Raw genomic sequence first — 24,549 nt, forward strand, 5'->3', positions numbered from 1 at the left:
GGGGATGTAAATTATACTGTGGTGCAGGAATGAGTCCTAAAACATGCAAGTTAGTCAGCGTTTTACCACTTCTGCTTCTCTCGTCTGGAAGCCAATTGTTGGTTGTTAGCCTGAAATGTGGTTAAGAGATTTTACTGATGATTATTTATCAAAATACTCCTTGTGTAAATATTTTGTAAAAGCATCATGCCATAGAGTTGTGAGGGAATGAGTCCTAAAACCAGGAAAAGGTTTTCAGTACATCTGTTTTTTGTCTGGAAGTCAATGGTTTTCTGAACGTGTTTTTGGTTTTTAGCCTGAGATAAGGTCTGTGGTTAAGAGATTGGTAACACTTTATATTAAGGTACACAAATTAACCATCAACTAGTTGTTAATTAACATGCATATTAGCAGTATATTGGCTCTTTATTAGTCATTATAAAACACTTATTAATGCCTTATTCTACATGACCATATTCTACAAGTAATAAGCCATTAGTTGAGTTTTATCTCAATAACACTCTAATTAGTGCTTATTTATTGCAAGTACGGACGTTGTTGTACATGAGTTTTGGTCTTAATATGCGCTGCTCAATATGGGCCTAATAAGGCAGTAGTAGCACAAGAACAGTAATTCTCCCATAATAACACTTAACAAATATGATATATTCTTATGTAACAACAAGACATGAAACTATAAGTGTTAATTGTGTCTAAATAATTCAAAAGTAGGTATTTATATCTAAGAATATGTGTTGGGGTATTGACAGTTCAGCTACCAATAGCAAGGTGATTTTGACCTGTATGTTTCATATTTGCACATTTATAATTTTTTGTAAAATGTGTACTGAAGGTTAGACAGGAAACCGGGTACAGGAAGTAGGAGAAAGTGAACTGAATAGCATGGCAGTAGACATCGATGAATAGACTGCTAATAATTTTCCCTATGCAACCTGAAGAGTAAAAGGGTCAAGTCCGTCAGAAAGTGTGAGCCTTACACTTACACTGTAAGGATTAGTAACATGTATTGTATTTATGTGATGACATGTGGAAATGTTTAAACTCAATGAGAAAATGCATTAGCATTCGCGTTAGCGTTAGCATACACGGTAGCGTTAGCATACATGCTAGCGTTAGCCATACTAGCCTGTATACATGCTTTTTGTACAGCTAGCATTGGCTATATTTACCTTGTTTACACTTAGCGGTCCTATGTGTTAATCTGTGTATGTTACACTTGCATGTATGAGATCCTTAAGTGCCTGTAACTTCTTTTTTTATAGTTTCACTCTGTTTGAATGTCAGTGGACTGCAAATAAGTCAATAAAGGAGCATGGCTGCTCATTCCCTGGCTCTCAAAAGAGTTTGGCTGGTTGTTTAATCTATGTTCAAAAACCGTGAAGTTAGTCAGCATTTTACCACTTCTGCTTCCCTCGCCTGGAAGTCAATGGTTTTCTGAGTGTGTTTTTGTTTTTTAGCCAGAGATAAGGCCTGTGGTTATGATATTTTAGTGATCTTGTGGAAGCATCATCCCATAGAGTGGTACAGGAATGAGTCTTTAAACCCGGAAAAGAGTTAGCATTTCAGTACTTCCGGGTTTTTGTCTGGAAGTGAATGGTTTTCTGAGTGTGTTTTAAGGTCTGTGGTTAACTAAAGCTGAAGAGATGTTAATGATGATTATTTATCAAAATACTCCTTGTGTAAATATTTTGTAAAAGCTTCATCCCATACAGTGGTGCAGGAATGAGTCCTAAAACACGGAAGTTAGTCAGCATTTTACCACTTCTGCTTCCCTTGTCTGGAAGTCAATGGTTTTCTGAATCTGTTTTTGTTGTAAGCCTGAACTAGAGTCTGTGGTTAAACATTACTGATGATTATTTATCAAACTACTACTTTTCTTAACATTTTGTAAAAGCATCATCCCATAGCGTGGTGCAGGAATGAGTCCTAAAACCTGGAAAAGATTTAATATTTCAGTACTTCCAGTTTTTGTCTTGAAGCCTTCCGAGTAAATCGCCAGAACACCGACACCTCCTCATCACTCCACCGCTCCCATGTTTTCTTTTGTGTTGCCATAAGTTAGTCTCTCTCCGTTGGTGCGCTGGGCTAATGCTAATGCAAGGAAATAAAATGGCGGCTTCACAAAAACTTTTCAGAGTTTTACGGGGCGTGGTTTGCAATTCGCCCAGCCAATCAGAAATTAGAACCTTTTTCCTCCCCAGGAAAGTAGTGTGAACGCAAAATCCCAGGAACTATCGGAAGTATACTGGGAAAAGTACTCCGGTGTGAAAGCGCCTATTGAGACTGTTTATTGCTTATTCTACATTTTGTCTTGCATATTGTATATTTGTACATTTAGTCTAACTTTATTACATCTCCGATTAGATGGATACACTGACATTGAAATTCCCTTTTCAGGACATACTAGTTTAAATGTAAATCTAATGAAACCTCTCTCCTATTTTCTTCTAATTTCCTGTTTGTCTCTCTTTGTTTTTCCCTTCTTCTTTCTGTCCTCTCTCCACAGATCAGAGACTAGATCTGAACAAGCTGAGTCCCAGCGACAGCGACACGGTCAGAGGGCAGATAGTGGGTGAGTGCAGAAGGACATAAGATCTGATAATATAAGAAGTACTTTATTGATCCCAATTTGGGAGATGTTTGCGTTGCAGCAGCGTAAAAAGACAGGCAGTACATTAAAGAAATTAAAAGACTAGAAATAAACAATCCACAATTTAAACATCTCAAATAGAAATAAAATAGCATTAAAAAAGTATAACATATACATACATTTAGAGTAACAAAATATAAAACAGGATATTATATATACATTAATTGTGTAAGAAATTGATTATTAAATGCCAAACAAGGATGCATTTAGTGTCACTAACAGATGGAGGAAAAACAGCCACTTTAAAGGGGACCTATCATGCAAAATGCACTTGTCTTTTATACATAAACATGTGTCCCCGGTGCGTCGGGGAACTCACGCAGCGTCAGAAAATAAAACCCTCCCTCTTTTCCTCCATACCCAAATCTCTAAAAACGAGCGGATACAGATTTGCGGCCGATATGACGTAATTTCGGATGGTGGACCCACAGAAAGTTGCTATCAGAAACAATGCCTGACGTGTTTTGGACGTAATCTCGTCTTTGTTTACATTAGCAAGCCTCGCTAACACTCAGAGCTAACCTGTACTGGAGAGCATGTGTTTAAAAAGCAGGAAATAAAAAAGGAACTCACCTTGTGATAAACCCGCAAGAGAAAAAGCATTTGAGCTCCATACTGTTTCAGAAATAATCTTTGATGTGGTTTAGAACAGGATGGCGTTTTATCACAGCAGAATTTAACTTTATCTCCGGTAGAATTCTGATCAGGCATTAGCTCCGCCTCCTCTTTTTTTAAGGGCCCAAAATCCGCGTTTCTCTAACAGGGCTGCAAAAGAGGGGTATGAGCAGTATGAGGCATGGCTACAATGGGGGATCTGTTTGGTATTTTGAACAAAAAACTTAACAGACATGTTTTGTATAGGTATGGCCCTACAATATATGTTTCCAATATAGCATGATAGGTCCACTTTAAGAGAAATTCTAATAAAAGTTGCACAAAAACCTTGCAGCATGAGGTCAGATGAGCAGCATGTTGTCACTTTGTATTAAATATTCAGAGAGGTGGTATACTGACTGCTAATGGGCAGCGTTTACAGCAAAAGCAAACAAAGTGAAAGCCAAGGTTAACTATTTTAATGTCATTACAGTGTTTTCCTTAAAATTATCTTGTCATCTTTTATTCGTAGCTTTGACATTCCTCTCATGCAGCTTCTAATGGTTTTCCATGCTCTGTTTTGTTTCTGCGACGAGGCACATATATATATATATTATATTACATTACATGTCACTTGTTTGACGCTTTTATCCAAAGCGACTTACATACTCAATACTGTGGACAATCCCCACAGGAGCACTTTGGGGTCTCAGGGACACAACGACATGCTGACTGCAGCGGGGTTTGAACCTGTGACCCCATGATCCCAACACAACCCACTGCGCCACACGCCTCCCATGTATAAAATGAAAATCTATGATGAAATATGATCGTAAATGAACCTTTCTTTACACATCGTTGAGACAAGAGGATGACGAGGCGGCACAAAGGACATCAAACACAAATTAGGATTGAAAAAAACACAAATTTAGGTTTAAAGTAGAACATCTTAATTTTTCGAAAAATAAAAGGGGATGACATATCGTATTTTAAATGCAGAAGGTCAGTTTTTGGTGATGCTTGCTTGGGTTAATGTTAACAACAACAACATTGGGGACGGGGGGAAAGAAACAAGGTGATATTTTAGCTAAACTAGAAAAAGCTCAATATGATCAGATTAAAATATCTGACCAAAAACGTCTAAATTAATTTAAATAGCCACTCTTTCTTTCAGCAAGAAATAACGAGTAAAGACAACAGAAAAACTCACAAAATTAACACTTAGTTTAGAAATTAAAAAAATGAATAGTTTAGTACATGTAAATATGTAAATATGTAAAAATTGATACGTTGAAAATATTAATTAAAAAGAGCATAATATCGTTTTTTCGGAAAATATGTAAAAATCACAGTATAGTAAAAAAAAAGACAAAAATATCCCAAAATGTCCTATTTTATGTAAAGTTATCGATCTATCTATCGATGGACCAGCAACTGTGTTTTGAAATCAATTATTTGATAGTAATAGTGTGTGTAGTAACCTATGGTGTGTGTGTGTAGTAACATGTGTGTGTGTAGTAACATGTGTGTGTGTAGTAATGGTGTGTGTAGTAATGTGTGTGTGTGTGTGTAGTAACGGTGTGTGTAGTAATGTGTGTGTGTGTAGTAATGGTGTGTGTATAACGTGTGTGTAGTATGGGTGTGTGTAGTAACGTGTGTGTAGTAATGGTGTGTGTAGTAACGTGCGTGTGTGTAGTAATGTGTGTGTGTGTGTGTGTAGTAATGGTGTATTAAGTAACGTGTGTGTAGTAACGTGTGTGTGTAGTAACGTGTGTGTGTGTAGTAATGTGTGTGTGTGTAGTAACGGCATGTGTAGTAAGGTGTGTGTAGTAATGTGTCTGTAGTAAGGTGTGTGTAGTAATGTGTGTGTAGTAAGGTGTGTGTAGTAAGGTGTGTGTAGTAATGTGTGTGTAGTAAGGTGTGTGTAGTAAAGGTGTGTGTAGTAAGGTGTGTGTAGTAAGGTGTGTGTAGTAATGTGTGTGTAGTAAGGTGTGTGTAGTAAGGTGTGTGTAGTAATGTGTGTGTGTGCATCTGTGTGTGTTCTGCAGTCAGCCTGCAGTCCAGGGACCGGATCAGCTCCGGCGGCCCGCTGGTGGACTGCAGCCAGCTGTTCGACAACGATCTCCCAGACGGGTGAGTGGCTCTGGAGAAATCTCTCATCGTCTCACACGGAGTTTATCTAGAGCACCCTGAATGTTCAGGTACAGGGGGAGATGTACGGATTATAACGTCTCTGTGGGCATTAAAGCCAGCGTTGAATTAAACCTGTTTTCCATTTGACTTAACAATTAACAGGTTTAACAACAATTGCCACAGAAAAAAACAATAGTAACAGAATCTTTGCACACGCTACAGAGTCCACAAAGATCAGATAAAATGTCTTTCTTTAAAAACGTTTTTTGCTGCTTTCTTGGTCTTTAATATATCAGGGGCCATAATGCTTTAATTCAGGTAACGCCAACGTTAACACTTTGAGAGTAATTTCAGTATTTTATTTCTAAACATCTTTTATTCGTAGTTTTGACAGTTTTCATTCATAATTAAGGAGCTTCTGCGGTGGTAGCAAAATCCATAGGGACTTTGCTTATATATATATATGATGACTGTCCATTGACACCTCCGTGGTGCAGCGTCAGACCTCATCACAAATAGCAACGGCACTTATTGTTAAGAAGCAAATGAAAGGAAATGATCGGACTTCTTGCCGTCCATTCTGAAATCATGTTATCTGATGTCTCTTACCAGTTGTTCATTGCTTTCATCTCCCCCAAAATCTAAGTACAGACTAGTATTTGTGATCTTGTGATCCATCTTCTCACTGCCTGTATGTTTGTGCTGCAGCTGGGAGGAGAGGAGGACGGCGTCAGGGAGGATCCAGTATCTGAACCACATCACACGCACCACGCAGTGGGAGAGGCCCACCAGGTGAGAGACACTCTGCAGGAACAGGCGGATAGACGATCCCTGACCTCAGTGCTCTCAGACTAGAGTAGATTTCTCCAAAGAACATAAAAAGAAAGCGGAGGTGTCAGACAGAGCGCTCCAGACGGTGTTTAATGATGCGGAAGAGCCAGCAGGTCACGGATCTGACAGGAGAGGAAGAGGAGAGGAGACGAAGAGGAGGGAGATCTTCCCCCGCTCCGTCTCCGTCTCTTTATCCATGTTTTATTTTTATCGGCTCATATCTCAGGCGGTTGCAGGAGTATGGATTTCCCATTTAGCACCTGAAGACTTCCTAAATGCAGCCTATTGATTAGCTTCTGTTTGAAGAGATCTCTCATTTAACACCGTCTTATACGCTTTCTTTTTAACACTGGTAGCTTTTCTACTGTTTGTCTTCATCTAGTTAGTCAGAAATATCTCATTATCGATGCTTAAAGGTCTTCCGGAGTGGTTGGAGTCCTAAATCTTGGAAGTTAGACGGCATTTGAGCACTTGCTTTTCCCTCAGATCTAAGGTTTTTGAGTTTAAATGTTTTGGTTGTTATCCTGATATAAGGTCTGTGGTGAACACAAGCTGAAGAGATTTTAGCGTTTTGTTCTACAACATAAAATACGTCAGTGAATTCCCCACTGGTGGATTTAAAAACGGAGGTTGCTAACAAGTGTCTTAATGAGACGACTAAACATCATCGCGCCCAACATTAGCCGCCTTTAGCTTAGCGGTGGTGACGCGAAGTCATGTGACCGTGCTGTAGTTCCTTTATAGCCCAACATTAGCCACCTTTAGCTTAGCGGTGGTGACGTGAAGTCATGTGACCGTGCTGTAGTTCCTTTATAGCCCAACATTAGCCTCCTTTAGCTTAGCGGTGGTGACGCGAAGTCATGTGACCGTGCTGTAGTTCCTTTATAGCCCAACATTAGCCGCCTTTAGCTTAGTGGTGGTGACGTGAAGTCATGTGACCGTGCTGTAGTTCCTTTATAGCCCAACATTAGCCTCCTTTAGCTTAGCGGTGGTGACGTGAAGTCATGTGACCGTGCTGTAGTTCCTTTATAGCCAAACATTAACCGCCTTTAGCTTAGCGGTGGTGACGTGAAGTCATGTGACTGTGCTGTAGTTCCTTTATAGCCCAACATTAGCCACCTTTAGCTTAGCGGTGGTGACGTGAAGTCATGTGACCGTGCTGTAGTTCCTTTATAGCCCAACATTAGCCTCCTTTAGCTTAGCGGTGGTGACGTGAAGTCATGTGACCGTGCTGTAGTTCCTTTATAGCTTTTTACTTCAGAAGTGATGTTTTGTGGAGGGAACCACGTAGATGCTAACTTCTGGTCGTCCTACAAAAATACGTGATCCGAGCACCACTCTATAATATCATCACAATATCGATAACGTGACATTATTCCCCCTCTCCCCTCAGGCCGGCGTCAGAGTACTCGAGCCCCGGCCGGCCTCTCAGCTGCATCGTGGATGAAAACACGCCGGTCACCACCAACGGGGCGACGCCCACCACGATCCCGCAGCCAATCAACGGGGAGCAGCGAGCCCAGGAGAGGCGGGTCCGATCTCAGAGGCACCGCAACTACATGAGCAGAACCCACCTGCACACCCCCCCCGACCTCCCCGAGGGATACGGTGAGTGAGGATCAGAGAGACGTGGAGTAATAATGGGCTACTGAAATAAAATATGTGAAAATCTCTGATATTTGGAGCTGCAGAGATTATTCTAGAGACTTAATTAAACATTATTGCTTGTCCATGGACATGAGGTCAAAACAAGCCTTACAAGAAAAACAACATTTTAACAACCAAGGCGTAAAGTAACAACTATTTCTGCTACAGTCAAACATCTGCTGAATAAACCGAGTGAACTACAGCTGTATGGACCCAAAAAAACACATTTGCTGTGATTTAATTAAAATAAATTGTTTAAAAGTATGCCAATATAACTACATAATAATGCCATTTAAATAAATTCATGCTTTTTCAGGTCTGTGTGCAAGAATGCGAGCAAACAACCTTTAAAATTATTGTTTACTGACTGTTTTTTTGGGTTCATTAGCGCTCGGCTAACGAATAATGTCAAGGCTTTAATACGCCAGCCTACGTTAGTGTTTACACAGAAGACAGTCTGCTTTATACACAGTTTAGAAACACATGAACCAAAGTTAGTCACAATGCAAGATAAATAAATACCCGTCTTCCTGGAGAGACATTGAGTGAGATTTAACTGGAGAGGAAAGATGCATTTCTTTACTTCCAGTTGTAATATGTTGTGTCGTAATGGTGGAGATGAGGTCATTGAGTTCAGTGAGGATATCTGAAATAAGTTTGGAGACACTCTGCTATGAATACTGTATGTCTTAAGACGGATCAATATTTAATATTCTGATTGCTCTAGCCAGGGTTTCATCCTCCATGAAAGCCATCTCCACTTCCCCCTGAGCGCTGTGGTTATTGCGATGCTAACTCTAATCTGTGTGCTCATTCAGCGCCACACATAGGAGCCTGAAATACTGGCTCCATTTGAGACAATCTAATTGAATTGATCTGGCTGTTAACGGCCTCTGTGCTGCTCTCTGCACACAGTCAGACAATCACAAGCTTTCATGTGAGAGCAAACAAGCTCACAGTGAGATGTGTGCAGGATTTAAGGAGCCAGAGACACAGAAGCTCTTTGAGTTCAGAGCTGGAGCCTGACTGCCGAACAGTTGCATGTTTCCACTGCAGCGGCGCCTTCAAAACTCAATCAAGCATCTACAATCTTCCTGGCAGACATCAGGGACCCTAGATATTGTAACGGGATTAAAGTCAACGTTATTGTCAATCTTTCAGTTTGTGTGTACAGACAGAGATCGAAATACAGTTTCCCACAATCCCGAATATAAAAACAAATATATATAAAAATATGTACATCCTATATATCAGGGGTGTCCAACCTTTGGGGGGGGGGTGCTAGCGAACTGTCAACTGGGGGGGAGCCTCGCTGCGGGGACACGGTGGACCTCTGTCGGTGCAACTTCAATCATGCCATTTAAAAACATAAAAAATTCAGAGCGGTGACGGCCGTCAGCGAACGAGCCGGCCCTTGACGACCAGCTGTTCTGTGATTCTCCAGATTCTACAGATGGCCAGTCCGCGGAGGGTGGAAAATACATACCGGAAGTAATCAAAGACGTGAAGGTGTTCCCACGGGAAACAAAACTTAAAATAGTAAATGAAACAATCTCATCTCTTAAAATTCACAACCTATTATGAATTAAACATTCACAAACTTATAATTAAGTATTCACATGTTTAACTCTGTTACATGTGCACGCAACGAAGTAGGGCAGAATTCCATCTCGTAGCGTTTGTGCACCGTTTTGAAATGCTCTAAATTACCCTTCTTCGGTAAAGCCACGCTCGCATTGCAGATGAGACAGATGGACTTTGAATTAGGGCTGCAACAAACGACTCATTTGATAATCGATTAATCTATCGATTAATGAAACGATTAATCGACTATTCGGACTATTACTGTACGCCTTGCACAATTTCTCAAACGCTCTTATTTAGCCATCAACTTTTAGATTTCGCTTGAGGTTGTTTTAGGCATGTGGAAACTAACAAGACAATAAAGATGAATACTTGATTCAAAAATACATATATTATTAAATTCCTCGTGGATGGGGGCGGGGCTACAGAGCTGCTAGAAAGACAGTGGAACCCGGTGCATTCCTCCGTCTGGATGTGGAGCACTTTTGATAAATGTTTAGACACATTGCTCGTGTTGCCGCCCTTACATGCTAAACTCTTATTGCACTTTAGGTAACGAGCATCGAGACGGGTAAAGTTTAACCACCTCGGAGCGCGTTCTCTCCGCCATCTCCTCCGTGTGTTGCTGCATGTAGCAGCTGCGTGTGTGTGAACTGCCCCGCCCCCTCGCACACAGACGGGAGAGAGATCGAAAATACACCATGTTTGTCTTTTTGCATATTAGAAACGAGTTGGCGACACTAAGACTGCGACATAATGTTTATGTAGCAATAATACATGACATATATTTTTTAAATGTCTCCAGTACCGATAAAAAGACCGATAACGTTGGAGCTTAACGGCGCGTAAAACACACGTGATGACGTCACCAACGAATCGACGACTGAATTAATTTGGTGATCGATTTTAATCGATTAAGTCGATTAGTTGTTGCACCCCTACTTTGAATTGGAATAAACAAAAAAATAATCATCCTCCCTGTGAAGCTGACGTTGAGCGGCCCGACCAAGCAAGGAGGCAGAACGTCCAAATACAACCCGGCGTGGGCATTTATTCAAATCATGGGCACTCAATTGCTGTCCACCTGAACACAGTCAGCAGCCACAAGGATCTCACACTCACTACCTGCCCACTGACAGGGAAAACAGAGCCTAAATACACACACACTAATCAGGCCAATAAGACACAGGTGGGGGGGAGGAAACAACACAGGGCACCAGGTGAACACAATCACCAGCCACAGACAAAACGGGAGGGGAAACACTTTCAAACTAAACCACATGTGCAATATTACGAAGTTACCTTTGTCACACTCCCACTCGGAGTGAAAATGATATATTTTGTGCTTATCATTTTCATCGACTGGTCGCGATCGACTGGTTGGGCACCCCTGCTATATATACACAATCAACAGACACATTTATACATATACACACATTAAGACCTAAATAAAAGCACAACAATCAATATACAAAATAACAGTGCAGACTTAACTTGCACACTTTTCTAAATTGTATTCAGTGTAACAGTGGTAGGAGGTCCAGTACTTCCACTTCCTATAGTTAGGGTGACCAGTGGAGTATGTTTGTGTGGGACAATGTGGGACACCCTCTCACCCCCCCCCCCCCCCCCCCCCCCCCGGGAAAAAAATCTCTATTGCTATTTCACTTGGGTTATTCAACAGCATCCAATAGACAATGACAGAAAGTCAAAATGCAGTAACAATTGTGTATCTCTTAATAAAGCAAAAGTAAACTAAGGCTAACCAAGGCAGCAGGCATTATTCACTTCACGTGTTTAGAAATGCATCTTCCTAATTCAACTAGTGTATTACCTGTAAAATTAGGCACAACGTAAATTAATAGATCAAATAAAACCATAAGTACAAATCAAAACTGGCCAGGAGGGAACAAAAACATAATACATAAAATAAAATAGCTTTCAGTTGTGTCCATCACAGCCCCCCCCCACAGTGTGTGGGCTATTTTGTCACCTCGAACCACTGGTGTCTTTAACTCTGTCAAACAACTCTCCACAGAGGCAGGGGCAAGCACATCTGTTATTATGGACGCTGCTTTTGTACGACCACATGACATTTTCTTTACTATATCAGAGTCTGGAAAAATGGTCGGCGCTAGCTTGTTACCACAGTCACTATGGTAACACTGGTTATTTCTGCTGCTGTTACCTTGTCTGAGTGGCCATCATTTTTTGGTTTGAGTAGGAATGTCTCCATAGAGTGAGATGTCTCTTTTTGAGAGACACGTTTCTTGTGATAATCGCATTCTCGGTGTCTTTTGACGTCGTATTCACCGCCATGTGAAATTGAAAAATTACTCTTGCAAAGATTGCAAAAATCTCTCTGAGAGTCGCCCTGCACCGGCTTCACCCGCGGGTACGTGTCTTCCCAGTCTTTGTTGTATGTGCATCTTCTTTTCTTCTTAGCTGTAGTTTCAGTTTCCTCCATTTTCCATAACCTGCTGCGTCGCCTGCGTTATTGACTGACTTTCGTTGTTGTTGTTTGGCGGGGCCGCGGGGGGGGGTGTGTGTGAGTGAGTTACTCTCATTGGTTAATCACTTGACCAGCACCCGCCGTGTGAAATATGCGGGACATCGTCTCAATTTGCGGGACGCACCAAAAGTCGTGAAAATGCTGTGCAGTCCCGCGCAAAGCAGGACATCTGGTCACCCTACCTATATTCCACTACTCCTGCTTGACATCAGGCTTTTGTATTCACTGTACGATCAGATTCTTATATCTAATATTGTGATGTTTGTGTGTCCCTACAGAGCAGAGGACCACGCAGCAGGGTCAGGTGTACTTCCTGCACACGCAGACGGGCGTCAGCACGTGGCACGACCCCCGAGTCCCACGGTACGTACTTCCTGTTGTCAGAGTCTGTAAGGCAGCCGTGGTAGAGTCAGTCTGACTACTAAAGTCAATGTTTTCTCTTTTAATTTTGTGAGTCATTCAGAATAAGACTTCAATCAGGAGAGACGGTGTTGATGAAAGAACACATATTTATTGCCAGGAATACACAAATGAATGTAATGGAGTTTTGGTGATTAGGCCCCGTTGTGCGGGAGTATCATTCGGGAGGGGAGACCCGATCCGATGAAACCCCCCGGGGTCTAGACACTGGTGGTGGTGAATGGATAGTTGGGGTCGGTCTGAAGGGGAGGGGCTTAGCTTGACCCTGGTGGTGGTGAATGGATAGTTGGGGTCGGTCTGAAGGGGAGGGGCTTAGCTTGACCCTGGTGGTGGTGAATGGATAGTTGGGTTCGGTCTGAAGGGGAGGGGCTTAGCTTGACCCTGGTGGTGGTGAATGGATGGTTGGGGTCGGTCTGAAGGGGAGGGGCTTAGCTTGACACTGGTGGTGGTGAATGGATAGTTGGGGTCGGTCTGAAGGGGAGGGGCTTAGCTTGACCCTGGTGGTGGTGAATGGATAGTTGGGGTCGGTCTGAAGGGGAGGGGCTTAGCTTGACACTGGTGGTGGTGAATGGATAGTTGGGTTCGGTCTGAAGGGGAGGGGCTTAGCTTGACACTGGTGGTGGTGAATGGATAGTTGGGTTCGGTCTGAAGGGGAGGGGCTTAGCTTGACACTGGTGGTGGTGAATGGATAGTTGGGGTCGGTCTGAAGGGGAGGGGCTTAGCTTGACACTGGTGGTGGTGAATGGATAGTTGGGGTCGGTCTGAAGGGGAGGGGCTTAGCTTGACACTGGTGGTGGTGAATGGATAGTTGGGGTCGGTCTGAAGGGGAGGGGCTTAGCTTGACCCTGGTGGTGGTGAATGGATAGTTGGGGTCGGTCTGAAGGGGAGGGGCTTAGCTTGACACTGGTGGTGGTGAATGGATAGTTGGGTTCGGTCTGAAGGGGAGGGGCTTAGCTTGACCCTGGTGGTGGTGAATGGATAGTTGGGGTCGGTCTGAAGGGGAGGGGCTTAGCTTGACCCTGGTGGTGGTGAATGGATAGTTGGGGTCGGTCTGAAGGGGAGGGGCTTAGCTTGACCCTGGTGGTGGTGAATGGATAGTTGGGGTCGGTCTGAAGGGGAGGGGCTTAGCTTGACACTGGTGGTGGTGAATGGATAGTTGGGGTCGGTCTGAAGGGGAGGGGCTTAGCTTGACCCTGGATTCAGAGGGGGGGAGGAGGGCTGCGTCGAGTCACCTGAAATGACAGCTGTCAGAGGGGAGAGCAGATTAAAAAGGGTTAGCAGAGCGCTATGATAGGCTTGTGAGAATAGAGCGAAGTGATTGGTTAAGCTGGGGAGTGACGCCCCCGATCACTTATTGAGAGGAGAGAGAGTAGTAACATGGAAATAGTAAATGAATGAGTAAAGTAGGTCTTCCTGGTTGAACTTGCGCTGAGCTTCAGAAAGTTTATTGCCAGGTACGTTTACACATTCAAGGAATTTACTTTGGTATCTGGGGGTGCGGACATAAACAATCTAAAACAATAAGTTGCAAAGTAGGTCAAAAAAGAAATGTATAAGGATAATAAAAAATACGTATTTTTATGAAACAATTTAGCATTAAAAACGGATGCTAAAGAAAAATATGCCTTAATAATAAATGAGAGAATTCGGCAGATATTTTATTTTTTTAACTACCTTTTAGTCGGCTCTCTTTTTTCTTCAACGATATTGCATGTTGATATGGATCCCAGTTTGTCTAACGTCATAAAAAGAGTTATGATCACATTTAGTCACAGTTGTCTTTCACGATATAAAAACTGACAGGAACATTTCAACATACTTTTCCGTTGCCACTTTTGTATGGTTTTTCTCCTTTTACTATCCACCTTATAAAGCGTGACATATAAAACACAGGAATAATAAAATGCTTTCTCGAGAAATCGGTTTGTCCACAGATGCTCACATCTCCTGAATGTACTGACATACCCGACATCACACACAGATCGTGTCACGGTCTCTTGTAATTCACCGTAAACCTGCAGCTGATTACGAGCTGACGTGCCGAGAGGAGCCCCGAGTCACGGAGCTCTGAACGATTTGGTTCTCTGCCGTTCAGATTTAATGCTAGATAAGTCAAACACACATTTAACAATCGTTATAACACTTTTTATAAGTTTTCTCAAGTACCTTAACGCGCTTAGCTCAGGCCAGATAATATCAATAAAATATGTCTGATATTAAAATACGTGGCCTATTGCTTTCATTCTATCAGTGAGTGAGCAACTATATGCTACGATCACACAGTAGGGGGTGCTACTGAGAAACTTTAACACATATGTACAATATTTTTGTACATTTCACCAAAGTTCAGGTTTTAACCATGGATGTATAATAAGAACTGGATACACGGGGAGGCGGGGCCTCGTTCATTCCTATGAGAGTTGCTCATTGGCGCATGAAGACAAAATGGCCCAACTTTTGAGAGAGAGAAACGTCACCAAAGTATTCATATATTCATATAATCCGTTCTTATTGTGCATCCATGGGTAAAGGTAAAACTCATGTAGTGCTGAACACGTCACATGAACGTGCCGGGCGGCTCGGTCCCGTGGGTTAGATGTGCGTTCATAATGCCGAGGAAAATTAACTCTCAGAATAACGTTATTAGCACATTTTACAACATGAGGACCAAATGTTTTTAATAAGGGCTATACAAACGTTCATACTGGGTAGTTTATTTAGTTTAAAAAAAATTATCCAACGATTTACAGACGTCTCTTTCCCAATGTAAGTCAATGGGAAAAAGTATTTACGGGCCCAGCGACTGATACGGAAGTGTAGTACCGCCGTTTGGCTACGACGAATATTTTCCTCAGAGTCCGGCGCACTTCCTGGGGGCTTGGTTTTAACAAGAATACCATGTTTCGTATCTAAAAATATTTCCAGAAATATTCCTCGAAATAAGCCCCGCCCACATATATGCGTTATGCTAATTAGCAACACTTCTAAGTAGGCGGAGCTTAGTGGTCTATCAGGCTTTTTTGTAGAGCTCATTTAGCTTAATATGTGTGCGAAATTTCAAGTAAATTAGATGCTTGCTTATAGGGAACATGCTGGTTCTTCTGCAACAACGTTTTATTTAATGACGGCCATGTCTTTTTACTCATCTTGCTAGTCTTTAAAGGCAAAATATCGAACCCCACAACAAGCCTATTTACCTAATTTTCCAAACAAGCCAGTGTTCACTTGTCCTGACGTCTGTGCAAATGTTCGCAAGTTTTCGTCCATGCTAAGTCCCTCAAAAACAAGGACGACTAGCGCTACAGTCCTCGGGCCAGATGCTATCAATAATAGAGGAGAGATATTATGAAACCTGGCCTGCTGCTTGCATTCTCTCAACGTTTGAGTGATGGATGATCTTTTTATTGCTCTTGATGGGAGAGTATTGGTCACGCCACACCTCGCCCGGCGCTCCAACGATTCGCTGCCAAGCTGTCATCGCTCGTGAGGCTCCAGAGTCCCCCTTTTGGCTTTAAAACCCCCGAAATACAGAAGAGTCAGCGCATAGCAAAGCAAAGAGCGAGCCTGCTGTCTCCATGGAGTCCAGATGAAATGGGTTGCAGGGCAGCAGTAAATAATTTAGATGGGAGGAAGAAGAAGAAAAATTGAATTAAAAAAAGTGAGCTCTCAGACATCTCGGAATCTCGCAGTTAGTCAGTGCTCTGGTATGTTTTAAAACCAATATGATGTGTGGGCTTCGTCTCTGTTTGACCCCCCGTCCCACCCTGTGATATTTTTCATACATTCCTGCTATATTGTGTGCACTTCTGCAGAGATCCGAGTAATGTGAACTGAATCAGAACAACTGAAACATTCACTCCTGCAAAGAGGAACTTATTTTATAAATAAACATCTTCCTTGTTTCCTCGACAAAAATCCAATGGGGTTTTTCCATTGGATTTTGGATTATTGACGGAAATAATCTCTGTCTCAAACAAACATGTTTGATTATCTCCACATATTAACACCACTTTTATTATAACTGAAACATGAATCCAATCTCAAGAAGTAAAGCTAATGTTGGGCTATAAAGGAACTACAGCACGGTCACATGACTTCACGTCCCCACCGCTAAGCTAAAGGCGGCTAATGTTGGGCTATAAAGGAACTGCAGCACGGTCACATGACTTCACGTCACCACCGCTAAGCTAAAGGTGGCTAACGTTGGGCTATAAAGGAACTACAGCACGGTCACATGACTTCACGTCACCACCGCTAAGCTAAAGGTGGCTAATGTTGGGCTATAAAGGAACTACCGCACGGTCACATGACTTCACGTCACCTCCGCTAAGCTAAATGCGGCTAATGTTGGGCTATAAAGGAACTACAGCACGGTCACATGACTTCACGTCACCACCGCTAAGCTAAATGCGGCTAATGTTGGGCTATAAAGGAACTACAGCACGGTCACATGACTTCACGTCACCACCGCTAAGCTAAAGGTGGCTAATGTTGGGCTATAAAGGAACTACCGCACGGTCACATGACTTCACGTCACCTCCGCTAAGCTAAATGCGGCTAATGTTGGGCTATAAAGGAACTACAGCACGGTCACATGACTTCACGTCACCACCGCTAAGCTAAATGCGGCTAATGTTGGGCTATAAAGGAACTACAGCACGGTCACATGACTTCACGTCACCACTGCTAAGCTAAATGCGGCTAATGTTGGGCTATAAAGGAACTACAGCACGGTCACATGACTTCACGTCACCACCGCTAAGCTAAATGCGGCTAATGTTGGGCTATAAAGGAACTACAGCACGGTCACATGACTTCACGTCACCACCGCTAAGCTAAAAGAGGCTAATGTTGGGCGTGATGACGTTAAATCGCATTTATGTTGTAGAACAAAATGTTAAAATCTCTTGTGTTACAGACATTATTTGAGTCAGTTTCAGTTTTATTTTTGATACATAACTGTTTTATTGTGTGTTGTTCCACAGAGACCTGAGTAATGTGAACTGTGAGGAGCTGGGTCCTCTCCCTCCTGGATGGGAGATACGAAACACAGCCACCGGGAGGGTCTACTTTGTCGACCACAACAACCGAACCACGCAGTTCACTGACCCGCGCCTCTCCGCCAACCTGCACCTAGTCCTAAAGTGAGTGCTACAGTACAGGAAAGAGGTTCCGGTCAAATAAATTAGACGGAACATAAAATAAAACTAGGTATAAAAGCAAGAGAGATTTATTTCCCGTCTCCGTTTTCTCTTTGTTTTGCAGTCCGAGCCCGAGCCCCAACGGTTCTCGAGGGGCCATCGAGAGTCAGAATGTCAGGTAAGGATTTCGGGCTTCACGCCAGCAGACTGGAACACACACACAGACACACAGACACACAGACACACACACACACACACACACACACACATACACACTCTCAGACACGCTGCCTCCCCCTCAGTGGATGTTTTACAGCCGGATCCTGTGCCAAGGTGTGTTCGCCACCTGTAGAGCTTCAGAGCAGAGTAGCAAGAAGTACTCAGATCTTGTATTTGAGTAAAAGTAGAAGTACTCAGATCTTGTACTTGAGTAAAAGTAGAAGTACTCAGATCTTGTACTTGAGTAAAAGAAGTACTCAAATCTTGTTCTTGAGTAAAAGTAGAAGTACTCAGATCTTGTACTTGAGTAAAAATAGAAGTACTCAGATCTAGTACTTGAGTAAAAGTAGAAGTACTCAGGTCTTGTTCTTGAGTAAAAGTAGAAGTACTCAGGTCTTGTTCTTGAGTAAAAGTAGAAGTACTCAGATCCTGTACTTGAGTAAAAGTAGAAGTACCAAAGTGTAGGAATACTCTGTTACAGTAAAAGTCCTGCATTCAAAATGTTCCTCAAGTGAAAGTAGGAAAGTATTCTCATCAAAATATAGTGAAAGTAGCGACAGTGAAAGTAGTCGTTGTGCAGATTGGTCCATTTCAGAATAATATATATGATATGTTTTATAATGATTGATCATGAAAGTGTTCTCAAAGCTGGTAAAGGTGCAGCTAGTTTGAATGACTTTGTATACTGCAGGGTAGCTGGTGGATTTACTCCAGGTGGAACTAAAGTCTGATTCAACACTTGATTATATTTCACATCATTCATCCAGATCTGTGAAGTAACTAAAGGTATTAAATACATGTAGTGGAGTAGAAGTACAAAGTACCTCAACATTTTACTTAAGTACAGTACTTGAGTAAATCTACTTAGTTCATTTACACCTCTGCTTCAAAGTACGGCTGATCACAGAAAAACATAGTCTTTCTTTTCCCCACACAAAAAGACTCTCTTCAGCCCCGCCAAGGTTTTTGATCATAAAGGCGTTTTACCACACAATCCGTCACAAAGCGCTGGCCAGACTTCAGATGTGGAGAGCGAGGCCGCGGAGCGTCTTACATCCAGGAAACGGAGCGTTAACGGGATGCCAAGTCCATGAATGAGCTGTGTGTGTGTGTGTGTGTGCATCTGTGCGCTCGCTACATGCCTCGTGTTCAGAATCTCTTCCCCGTGTGCAGCTGTTCAAACACACACTGTGCATCGATAGATTTACCCAGAGTTCCTTGCAGCACAAAGGTGGAGCAGTGTACGCCTGACCTCATTCCTCCAGATCAGGTTCCCTTTGTGTTTGGGTTTTTGCATTTGCTTTTACTTCATCCTGTGAAAAAGTCTTATAGAAATGGAGCCCACATTTGTTTTTAATTTGTGGAGTTAATGCCCAGATGTGAGAAATTATCATGCATTGAATTTCTACCGTATATTTATTCTAGGGGGATTATTAGTGCACATCAAAGACAGGAAGTGGGCGTGTTTTTGGGAGGGTTATCAGTAACGTAATAGGAGTATCACAATATAAAAGTAACCTGATTACTTTCCGTTACTTTTGGATTACAACGATATCGAATGCAATGCAGATAAGAACACGAGAAAATAAATATCAATAAGATGTTTTTACTTATTATGTAAGACATCAGAACCATGTGACCTTGGAAAGGAAGAAGATATTTAGGATCAAAAGTGATTTTATTGATATGAAAAGTTGCCTTTCATTTTCATTCAGCTTATTCCAGGGGGTCCGCGGGGTCTTAAAAAGTATTAAGAGTTGATAAATCAATTTAGCGAAAGTTAAGGCTATTAAACTGCATTTTTCCAAGGTATCACATGTTGTAGCTTGTTTTCAATAAGTATATAAATGGTCCAAAGAGGTTGTATTCTACAGTCTGCCTGAATGTAATCATTGCGTAGGTGTGTAGTGTGATTCTGTGTCGTTTATTGATGGCATCCCGTTGGGTTTGACGTCATCTGAACAGGACATCGCACGCTCACTGCTTGATAGCGCAAAGGTCCGTTTACGCCGGTTGCTAAGCAACATCGTTATGGGGAAATGCAAGTCTGCGTCCAAATGGTTGGAAGATAAGGAGGAAGGACAATCCATACTGTATATAGTCAATGTGAGGTAAAGTGTGTCGCCAAGGTAAACGGTTAAAACTCCAAGTGGAGATGAGGTCTTAAAATGTTTGGAAAGGGTCTTTAAAAAGGTCTTAAAAGGAATTACATTTGACTTCAGGATTCCTCATATACCCTGATATTCAGGCAGTAGCGTAACGCTGAAACACATGAGCACTGACAGGAAATGAGAAACCAAAGAAAGTGAAAACTATAAAGCAGATTCAGATAGTAGGCGTATAGATTCACACTTAAAGTATTAGCTTAGAGCTGACAGAGAAGAGATAACATCTGATCCTTTACAACAAACACGAAATGCTCCTTTTAGGTTTCTACTAACTGTCATCTTGCTAGTTATCCCCAAATCTTAGAAATGTTTTTGGGTGTTTTTTTATGTAAATGTGAGGGAATACCGGGTTTTTTGTATCCTGATTATCCCATTAGATGTAACCCATTACTCCCAAAGCCTGCGCGGGAATTATTTTATACACAGGCAATGGTTTCTCTGCAGCGTCAAATGTCATTAAATTCATTTGTTAAAATCATCTAAAACTCACATAAAGTCTTAAGGCCCGGACACAACAAGCCGATGTTGGCCGTCGGTGGGCGTCAGGCCGACTCAGATTGGTGTGTCCTGCACCGTTGTGTCTTTTCAGCCGTGCCGACACCTTTTTGGTTCAACATGTCGAATCGGTGGGCTGTCGGCAAAAGGCAGTCGGCAAAATAAATCACTCTGATTGGCTGTTCAGCTAGCGAATCAGTGCATGAGAAGCGAAACGGAAGTGAGGGACCCAAACAAACCATTAAGAAGCAAATCTGAGATTCATTTACCTCCAGCTCTCGACTCAGGTTCGGGAAAGCCCCGTGAGCTTCTCGCTGTAGAGGGAAAATGGAACGCAGACGCTATTTGTTGTTTGTTTATATCACGCAGTCTGTTCTTCTTCTCTCGGTTATCACGCAGTCTGTCCTTCTTCTCTCGGTTATCACGCAGTCTGTCTTCCGGTTGTTGCCTCTTTTGGAATACTACCGCCGCCTGCTGGTAAGGAGAGTTATTGCCACTCATGCATGCGCAGTTCGTACGTGCTTCTTGGCCGTCGGCTGAAGTCTTTGCGGTGTGTTCCAGTCATAGACTGTATATATAAATGGACGTAGTGTCCGTGACGTCACCCATAGGATTCTGCAGAGTTGCCGAGAAGCCTAAAGTAGGCGGAGTCGGCCACTAACGGCTCGACAGTGTCAGAGTCTAACTCCCGCCTGCTCCAGCCTGATCCAAATAAGGGCAAAGAGGCGGAACCTCCAAAAGCCATAAGATAAGTCCGATATTTAAATGAAGAATACCCCACCAGGCACCAACACAACAAACACGTCCGGGTTCAAGTTGTGTTCCCGGGATCAGCCCAGCAGTTGAGCCCCTGTAGCATCCTGGAGCTTACTGAGCTAACGGAGCTAGCAGAGAGACAGAAAGCTAGAAGTAGCACTCACTGCAGAGACCTGCCCTAATTTATGCTAAAACGTTAGGACCTAATATAACTAAAAGGGTTGCGTTCTAAAACAATTCACCCCCCACACAGTAGTCATGAAGGGGGAATCTAACTATACAGAGAATATGTTTTTTTTTAACCACGATGTAAACATGTTTATTTCTGCTGTAAAGTTGGTCATTTTAACATGGGGGTCTATGGAAATTGCTCCCTTCTGCAGACTGCTCCTACTGGCCACTAGATGAACTGCAGTTTGAGGCACTTCCTTATTGGCCTCCCGGCTCTGCCCCAGAGTTTGCCGCTTGGTTCCAGTGCGACACATGGCCAAAACGCAGAGACGCGAGGCGACACAACAGTCGGGGGTCCGTCTGTGTCAGCTTGGTGTGTCCGGGCCTTAAGATTGAAATGCTGTACATCTCCTGGTTATTCAAGGACACGTGGTCCTGAGATGAGTAGAATGACTTGTATACAAACAGTGCGTTCTCATCACATTAACACTCTAAAAGAACCTATTTATTTATCTGTCCCAACTAAAGCTGCTCCATTACCGCTCATAGAAAAGACTTCGGAGGGACTTTCTCGCTCGTGACTGGAAAAGATATCAGTCGTCATGGATTTCCATCAAGACATCTGCCTTTTATCAAGTCCGGGATGTTAGAAATGTTCACCCCTCGTGTGCCGTCATCCCACAAGAATGTTCGATATATATATATATGTCAAAGTTACAGTTTATGGTCTTTTTTTATTTGCTAACGACACTGCCTGAGCATCCACACTGAGGGTCTTCTGGTTATATGATGTTGCAATCTTCCCCAAATTCAAGGTTAGAACGGTAACTGAATCCTTGGCTGCAGGATCGCCCTCCGTACAGGAATATCCGTGTCATCTCCCAGACATTTGTGATTAGTTGCACAGTGAAAACATTGCTTTTACTGCGCCAACTTTAGTCAACATGCACCAGCTCATGGGTAGAGATGTTGGAGAGAGAAGAGAGAGCTCTGAAACGAGAGAGGAGCAGGAATGTTTGATTTATGGTGAACGTGCAGGAGGAGATGCTCTCCCTCACCTCCCCTCCCATCCGTGAGTATCAGAGATGGCAAAAGTACACACATCCTTTACTCAAGTAGAAGTACAGATACTCGTGTTTAAAAATACTCTGGTGAAAGTAGAAGTACTGACTAAACTTCTTTCCTCAAGTCAAAGTAAAGAGGCTTTGAAATGTACTTCAGTAAAAAGTACCCATAGCTAGCAGCTGTTTTAAAGAGTACCTGACCTCCCTTTATATTAATAGAACAATAATGTCATTGTTAGCTAATGAATGTTTCCATGCTGAACAACGGCAACATGACAACGTTTCCATTGGTCCCTCTTCTTTAGAGAAGACCAGGAAATGATGGATACACGGATCGTGTTCAAATCAATAGGCACGCAATGACTCTAAAGAATAATGATCACGCACCAAACACACATTCAGACTAAAGGAACCAGCTGTTTGGAGAATGAGAGAAGTAGAAAGTACAAGTATTTGAGTTCAACATGTGAGAAGTAGAAAGTACAGGTATTTGAGTTCAACATGTAAGAAGTAGAAAGTACAGGTATTTGAGTTCAACATGTAAGAAGTAGAAAGTACAGGTATTTGTGTTCAACATGTAAGAAGTAGAAAGTACAGGTATTTGAGTTCAACATGTGAGAAGTAGAAAGTACAGGTATTTGAGTTCAACATGTGAGAAGTAGAAAGTACAGGTATTTGTGTTCAACATGTAAGAAGTAGAAAGTACAGGTATTTGGGTTCAACATGTAAGAAGTAGAAAGTACAGATATTTGTGTTCAACATGTAAGAAGTAGAAAGTACAGGTATTTGAGTTCAACATGTAAGAAGTAGAAAGTACAGGTATTTGAGTTCAACATGTAAGAAGTAGAAAGTACAGGTATTTGAGTTCAACATGTAAGAAGTAGAAAGTACAGGTATTTGTGTTCAACATGTAAGAAGTAGAAAGTACAGGTATTTGAGTTCAACATGTAAGAAGTAGAAAGTTCAGGTATTTGTGTTCAACATGTGAGAAGTAGAAAGTACAGGTATTTGTGTTCAACATGTGAGAAGTAGAAAGTACAGGTATTTGTGTTCAACATGTAAGAAGTAGAAAGTACAGGTATTTGTGTTCAACATGTGAGAAGTAGAAAGTACAGGTATTTGTGTTCAAAATGTAAGAAGTAGAAAGTACAGGTATTTGGTGAGAAAGTGATCAGAAAAATAAGTAGTGGAGTAAAGTACTGATACCAGAAAAATGTACTTAAGTACAGTAACGAGGTATTTGTACTCCACTACTTCCCAACTCTGGAGTCTAGTGCAGGTGATAAAGAGGCTTCATGAGGACGTCTGAGTGTCCTCTGAGGCCACTCTGTGGCTTTCTGGGATCGCAGGAAGTGATTTAGCAGAAACTGGATTGAGCTGGGCAGACAGCAGAAACCAAACTCAATCACTTTGTGGAGGAGACATTACATTACATTACATTACATTACATTACATTGCATTTAGCTGACGCTTTTATCCAAAGCGACTTACAATAAGTGCGTTCGACCAACAAAATACAACTTGAAAAAACAGAATCATATAAGTACATCAGGTTTCATAGAGCAAAAACATTTCAAGTGCTACTCAACTGGCTTTAGATAAGCCAGTCCTTTATTAGTATAAAAGTGCTTCGTTAATAGTTCTATCGCTCGAAGTGGAGTCGAAAGAGATGAGTTTTCAGTTTGCGCCGGAAGATGTGCAAGCTATCTGCCGTCCTGATGTCAATGGGGAGCTCATTCCACCATCTTGGAGCCAGGACAACAAACCCACGTGTTTTCGCCGATGGGAACTTGGGTCCCCCTCGCAGCGAGGGCGCAGCGAGTCGTTTAGCTGATGCAGAGCGTAGTGCACGCGCTGGGGTGTACGGTTTAACCATGTCCTGGATGTACGAAGGGCCAGATCCATTCGCAGCACGGTAAGAAAGTACCAGTGTCTTGAAGTGGATTCTAGCAGTTACCGGAAGCCAGTGAAGGGAGCGGAGGAGCGGAGTGGTGTGGGAGAATTTAGGAAGGTTGAAGACCAGACGAGCCGCTGCATTCTGGATGAGCTGCAGAGGTCGGATGGCACATGCAGGTAGACCAGCCAGGAGGGAGTTGCAGTAGTCTAGGCGTGAGATGACGAGAGCCTGGACCAGAACCTGAGTCGCTTTCTGAGTCAGCTGGGG

The 24,549-nt window shown here is 42.5% G+C and overlaps 1 protein-coding gene across 1 annotated transcript in view; it reads left to right on the forward strand.

Moving 5' to 3' along the window:
- LOC117563185 (E3 ubiquitin-protein ligase SMURF2) overlaps positions 1–24,549 on the forward strand; it is a 142,728-nt gene that overhangs the window by 49,350 nt on the left and 68,829 nt on the right. The window contains exons 5-11 of the mRNA XM_034241373.1: positions 2,507–2,572; positions 5,293–5,377; positions 6,086–6,169; positions 7,602–7,816; positions 12,230–12,314; positions 17,357–17,515; positions 17,637–17,690. Coding sequence (XP_034097264.1) covers positions 2,507–2,572; positions 5,293–5,377; positions 6,086–6,169; positions 7,602–7,816; positions 12,230–12,314; positions 17,357–17,515; positions 17,637–17,690 — 748 coding nt within the window. The remainder of the gene's footprint in view (positions 1–2,506; positions 2,573–5,292; positions 5,378–6,085; positions 6,170–7,601; positions 7,817–12,229; positions 12,315–17,356; positions 17,516–17,636; positions 17,691–24,549) is intronic.

This window comes from Gymnodraco acuticeps, unplaced genomic scaffold (genome assembly GCF_902827175.1).
Source record: "Gymnodraco acuticeps unplaced genomic scaffold, fGymAcu1.1, whole genome shotgun sequence".
In the NCBI taxonomy this organism is placed as follows: domain Eukaryota; kingdom Metazoa; phylum Chordata; class Actinopteri; order Perciformes; family Bathydraconidae; genus Gymnodraco; species Gymnodraco acuticeps.